The 6,281-nt window shown below is 40.7% G+C and overlaps 1 protein-coding gene across 1 annotated transcript in view; it reads right to left on the bottom strand.

The window, feature by feature from the left end:
* The window catches only part of SLC5A8 (solute carrier family 5 (sodium/monocarboxylate cotransporter), member 8), a 20,872-nt gene that overhangs the window by 3,058 nt on the left and 11,533 nt on the right, over positions 1-6,281 (bottom strand). Inside the window, 6 exon segments of the mRNA XM_009999041.1 lie at positions 700-832; positions 1,875-2,033; positions 3,032-3,118; positions 3,413-3,480; positions 4,809-4,921; positions 5,231-5,319. Of these exon segments, the coding sequence (XP_009997343.1) occupies positions 700-832; positions 1,875-2,033; positions 3,032-3,118; positions 3,413-3,480; positions 4,809-4,921; positions 5,231-5,319 (649 nt within the window).

The following is a 6,281-nucleotide window of genomic DNA, read 5'->3' as shown; positions in this document are numbered from 1 at the left end:
AGGGAAAGATGTCAGAGCAGCTGCTGCTGTTCTGTTTCTGCCATGTGTGAGGTAGATGGCAGGTGCACTTTGCATCTCACCTAGATACAAAAGCAGTGAGGCCATGGGCTGAAACTGAAGCCCCTGCTCTTACCTCTGAGGTGCTGCTTCTCACCCCTTGCACAACTAGTCCAGGGAAACTGAGAAAGAAGCTAACATAGCCATCATGCACAGGGTCTGCAGCTCTCAGGTACGTGCTTGGGGAATGTGGGGAAAAGCAGGCACTGCACAGGTGCACACAGCAACCCTTGAGTGCTCTGAACTCCCTCAAAGTAAAACTGCTTTTGTCCTCTAGAAGCATTGGTGTATCTCCCTCCTTGGAGCTCTTGCCATGTTCAGGGACAACCCTTAAACCACCAGCCCCTGCTGGCATCTAATAAAACAGGAAAGACAGATGTCTTTTTATATATATATACATATTATTACTGCACCTCGTATTAAAAAACTTCTGGAACTTCTTTCTCCTTAGAAATTCAAAGGAACTTTTGCTGTGAGCAGAGACCAGGAGTGGGATGCAGAAGAAATGAGATTGAGGATGGTGACCTTTACACAGTGTTTGTAATAGGGTCACCAGCACTTCCTGTGGCAATGACAGCTCTCTGGTAATCTTAGTTTGAAAGAGATCTAAGACACATTAAGTCACAGCTCTGGAACTAGTACCTGTTAGGAGGCTGACAGTTATTCCCACAATTACTGTGGTAAGTGTCCCAATTGCGCTGAAGTAGAGGTAAGACAAGGAATAAAACTCTGCTATGGCTGGCCTGAAAAAGAGCAAAAAAAGTGTTCATCTCTGCTTTCCTATTGCAACTTGAAAACGTTTTCTGTTTCCAGACAGCAAATAGAGTTACTTCTGAACCTTGTAGACTTCTACCAGTGACCTAGTAGTCTTGAACTACCTCTATAGTAACACATTTACTGAAAATTTATTCAGAAATTTGCAGGACAAGTTCCTTTATGTGGGAGGAGACTATGCATGGGACAGAGCAGGTAAAAAAGGACAGTCCTGTCTCTGCTGGGAATCTATTGCAGAGAGGAGCACTTCTGCTATCCAGATGAAGAGATAGCTTCTTTAGAAGGGCAGACACGCACACAAAGAAAAAGTAGGAATCAGCCATGTGCAGTTTTAAACAATCAGAAGGATAGGGCAACTATCACACCTCAGGTTATACTTTATTTTGTTCACCAGGGTATCTGTTGATTGTCCAGTTATCTCAGGTGTGAGGACTAGGAATCCCTAGAAATGTGTGTTTGGCTTCTTTTTGTTCCTGCTGTTCCCTGTATTGCCATTCATAACTGTCATACTTAATTGTGATTGTCCAAATTTAGACGCAATTGCAGAGGGGAGAAAATCCCTTATATTTTGCCCATCTGATGTATTATGGCCTTTTCTGAATTTCCTGAGTTGAACTGGTTTTCTGCACAGACAAGCTGTTGTAGGTGGAGCTGTTAAACTGGCAAATTGCCCTTTGACTGCCTACATCTTTAATTCACATGACAAACTGTGGAAGTTAATCCAATAACTATATATTTCATGCATTCTTGCTGATGCCAAATAAGGCATATCCAAGTCTTTAGACTCAAATATTGAACTAAAAGCTTTTCAGATCAATAGGAAGAGTCATTTTGACTTTTTTTCAGGGATAACTCAGACAAACTTCACTCTGACCAGAAAAAAAAATAAAAAAGCAAAATACAAGCACAGATAAATCTACTTCATGTCAAACAGCCTGGCAGGTAAATGAGGGAGAGAGAGCTACAGTGACCCAAATGCTAAGCATACATTCATGTTGCTTTAAAAAAATAAATGCTGAAATTGTATACCTTGGTTTGGCGACAGCAGTTACTCCTGTTGTCAAATTTAGTGAGGACATATTGCAGCCTGCAACCGAGAGGTGTAGTGGCTTGGTCCTGTTCCGGCTTGGAGGATAAATCTGAGATCCGATTCCAACCCAAAGGGAAACACAAAAGCCACTGAGGAGACCCACAAATGCACCCTGAAAAACCAAAATGAAAGTTGGATTTACATAACAAGCCAAAGGATATTTGAAAAAAACAACACCTAGATGAGTAGGAAACAGCCAAGATAATCTCAACTGTAGGCTCCATAGCAAAAATGAAATATACAGCTGGGGAGAAATGGGGAGTTCACTTCATTCCCCTTTTGGGAAATAAAATGTTTACTCACATCTCCTGAGCATACCTCTTTTTATTTTGCCACCATATCTTTACAGTCAAAGGATAGCTCAAGGATGTGAGGTATATAGGAGAAATGCTGCATTTTTTCAGGCCCTCCTTGAACAAACACAAAAGAGATTTTTCCTTTTTCATCATGTGATCTGTGTTTGCAAAGGCTCTTCTACTTCTGAGTGGGACTTTTTTGGCTGAGAGCTGGTGGTTTGTTTGATGTTTTTTTTAGTATATACATAAAATTTAAAACTGTAAAGAGGTAAAGGTTAGTGATCAGTAAGCCTCACTAAACAGCAATCCTGTCAGACTAACCCATGGACTATAATTCTAAGGTTCATCAAATAAATTTTTTAGGGAAAAGCTTTTTCATCTGGAAATGTTAATTTTACTATACAGAAGCATTCTCAGAACCTCCATTTCAGTCTGCAAATGCTTGGGCCCCATTTTCCAAGCCCCCCCTTTTGCTCAGACAAGGCAACATTTTCTGAGTCTACTGGCTATTAAGCCAGTCCCCTGCCCCTAAAACTGTGTTTTCCAGAAATCTTTGCCAAAGTTTCCTTTTTATTCAGATTTTTTCCTCCATCTGGACATGTAAATCTCTTAATGGAAATTCAAGTTCCTATACAGCTCTGTTCACTTCCTTGGAATTAGGAGGAAAAGAAGCAAGGGGAAATATTCACATGAAAAGTATCAAAGATATATCCCTTGCTGCCCAACATACAATTACTGGGGGGAGAGGGAGGGAAGGAGATGTCCAAAATTATTGACAAATTTTGGTCAAACAGGGCTTTAAATTTCTACTTACAAATTCATTTGCAAAGAAGACGAGGATTCCCAAGACAAACATTCCTAAAAGGGGGCCACCAATAATGCCAAAAATGCTGAGCGCTGCCTGAGGAAGAAAGACAGTTCTGCTATCAGATGCTGTGCAAGAAAGTTGACTCTAACATGGTAAGAAGTGGAGATGTTGAGAAGGGAATTATGAGGGTTTTTTAACTGGTGCGTACTCGCTCAGCAGGACTTAGTTCCATGGGTCCTTAAAGCAGAGGCTGAGCTACGGACTGTCTGAAGCCAGTACCCAACAAAGAATAAAAACTAATATCATAATGGTATCCAGCAATTATTTTCTGGCATAATTCAGTCTGGATCATCCAATATGGGCATGAAAAAGCATTTTGACACCTACCTGCAACATGGCTCCCAGGAGAGATGCCAGTGCAGCCATAGCAATGCATAGTAAACCAAACATCAGGCCTGTGTGAGAAAGGCAGAATGATGTGTGAATCTGCCCAAGTCTGAAAATCGCTAATAGAAATGTTTCTCTTTAACCCAGCATGGCCCCTGGCATCTCCAAAACAAACTTGCTAGCATCTGGGTTTTTTCCTAAGAGAGTATGAATTGGCCAAAAGGTCAGGTTTCTGTTTACATTAAGAGGAGATCATACAAACTTAACAAAATCCTCTTGCTGTGTATTACTGAAGATTAGTTACTAAATGGCCGCTGTGTGAATTAGCCACAGTGGCAACACCACACCTATGGTTGGTATTTCTCAGCTAATCTCCTGTGTCATTGTTTTTATTTTGAGGGAAAGACTTTTGCTTCTCAGTCTTTGCAGCAAGAAGATAAATGCTGGCAGATTCCTGGGAGCTGGCACCATGACAAAGAATATCCTGGGTCAAGAGGACACAGTGTCTCCTCCCAGGAACCATTAACACTGGCTTACTTGTTTTTTCCAGCCCTGTTGAGTTTCACTATACAAGCAATAGGTTAATCTCACTGTTTAATGTGATATGTCAGGCAACTCAAGGTGAGACCTACAACAATTTTGTCATAAACATTGTTTGCAGTAATGTTTTAAAAAACTGCTCTCTGGTGAAAATACTTAATGCTTGTCATCTGCCACCAGTCTACTGTGCTCACTGGTATGGGCTGTGAGACCATGTTGGGATTGTGGTTTTTCCATGCTTGCTACAAATGCTGTCTTAGGCTACACTTGCAGCTGGTCACTGACAGGACAACTAGCAGAAATGGCACTTGCAATTCAGCACTTCAAACCGTCTGCTTAACCTGAGCCTCTTCTTTGAGCTACATTAAACAGAGGACCTGAACAGACTCAGGTTCTGAGAGTTTAACAGAGAAGACAAAGTTTCTCAATCTCTGGATTGTTATTGGGAGTCAATGCTACTGCTTACATATCACTAAGGTTGAAAAGTTTGTTACAAAATGGTTTCCTAGGCTTCTCATTTTTGACAGCTGAAAGAAAAATAACAGCTGTTTCAGTCTCAGATAATTGGCTCTGTAGTATTGCAAATCAATAGTGAATACAGATGCAGTACATCTTTCCTGCTTAAAGATCACACAAGATGGCTTTTTTTATTTCTTTATGCTCACTTGATATAGTTTGTCCCCGATTCTGTGTAAACCTATGCAGCTAATCTTGTCTTGTCTCCCTCAAGTATTGAACCAAGGTAGTCCTGTTGGTGTGAATGTACTTACTCCTGACTTACACTGCCCTAAGCAAGAGAATGAATCAAGCCCTCACTTTCTAAAGGAAAAATGGAAAAGATATTTTCCAGACATACTCATTCCCATGGACATCCATGACAACTGCTTTTCAGAGAGGGATTTGAAGTATGGCTTAATTAGATCTTCGACAGTCACAGCAGCGAGAGCATTGATGCTGGAGGACACTGTGCTGCAGAAAGCAAGATTTATACTTTTTGTTTTAACTTACAAACTGAAATAATAGATAAGAGATGTTACTGGCAGACAGAAACTGCCACTGTCTAGAACAGTGACAGAAAACTAACATAACTGCTGTATTCATTGAAACAACTTATTATTCCAGGTGATGCAGTTATTAGCTCACAAAAAATGTTTAAAACAATTGTTATTAGTGAAGAAAAGGCAATTTTTTATTAAAAGATGGTCCTGGAGAAGTCAATGAAAATATCTATTACATTTGGCTAAGCAGTAAACACTACTGTTATATGTGTTAAATTACCTTAATGTCCCACTGTAGGCACAAGCCACAAAAAGCCCTGGCACTCCTGGAAAATCACCGAGAATATCCATCACTAGGTATGGCATTAGCTGAAAAATTCAGAGAATAAGAATTATTATAATCTTGCCCTAATTATTCTTTTTGCCACTGTACTATTTTGTTGTAAGGCTGGCATCCAGCCCAGCTGTTCTAATTTTGAATGTCCCACCTTGCACTTTTCATTGCTCTTCTACAGTGAAAACCAGTCCTAAACATCTACTTGAGATGCAGCAAAGTCTGTTGGGACCACCTGGTAGAGGTAAGCATGTAGCCATGCTGTCTGGCTTGGTTTCCAGTGGCAGTGGGATAGGAAGCTAGTGCTGGGTAGCAGGGAGCCTGCATTGTACATCATTCTGTTGGGTTCAGGTGCTGCAGTAGATGCTTCTGTCTGCTGTTGACTTTACAAAAATGTTTTTGGATACAGTTTAATAAGCTGAAGGTACCAGAGAAAATTTCCTTGTAATGGTAATGGTGTGCCATTTGTTGACCTTTGCAAGATAGGGGTGTTGGAAAGAGATAGGAATTTTATTATTTTCCTCCAGTGGAACATTTTTTTCCACAGACAAGTCAGTCTTTTTAGTATCTTGATTCCAGTTTCCACAGAAAGAATTTGACTGGCAGAAGCAACTTCATTTCCTTTGAGTTTCCACCTTGGCTTTCCATATCTCATTTTATTCTACCCTCAAGAACCAGGTGATCCTGCCTCAGGTAATCCCTTATCTGTGCTCTTCTCACCTTCCAGCTATTGTCCATAGGGCATTATCCAAAGCCTATGATTATCCCATTCATAAATGAAAAAATAGACTGGTATGTCCTCCTCATGCCCTGAATATGTTCATTCTATGAGCTCCCAGAGCTTTTGTTCCTCAGGTAAATCCTGTGTTCAGGGTCTGTTTAGCGAGAGGGCACCATTGCTTTACAAGGTGGTTTCTCTGCAGCACAGTACAGCACTGTTTGATTGCCCAGCTCTCCTCCAAAGGAGGGAAGGATGCACCAAAACTAGAGAAGAACT

Source organism: Chaetura pelagica, unplaced genomic scaffold, assembly GCF_000747805.2.
Source record: "Chaetura pelagica isolate M959 unplaced genomic scaffold, ChaPel_1.0 scaffold725, whole genome shotgun sequence".
Classification (NCBI taxonomy): domain Eukaryota; kingdom Metazoa; phylum Chordata; class Aves; order Apodiformes; family Apodidae; genus Chaetura; species Chaetura pelagica.
This window is presented reverse-complemented; position numbering and strand designations above follow the sequence as displayed.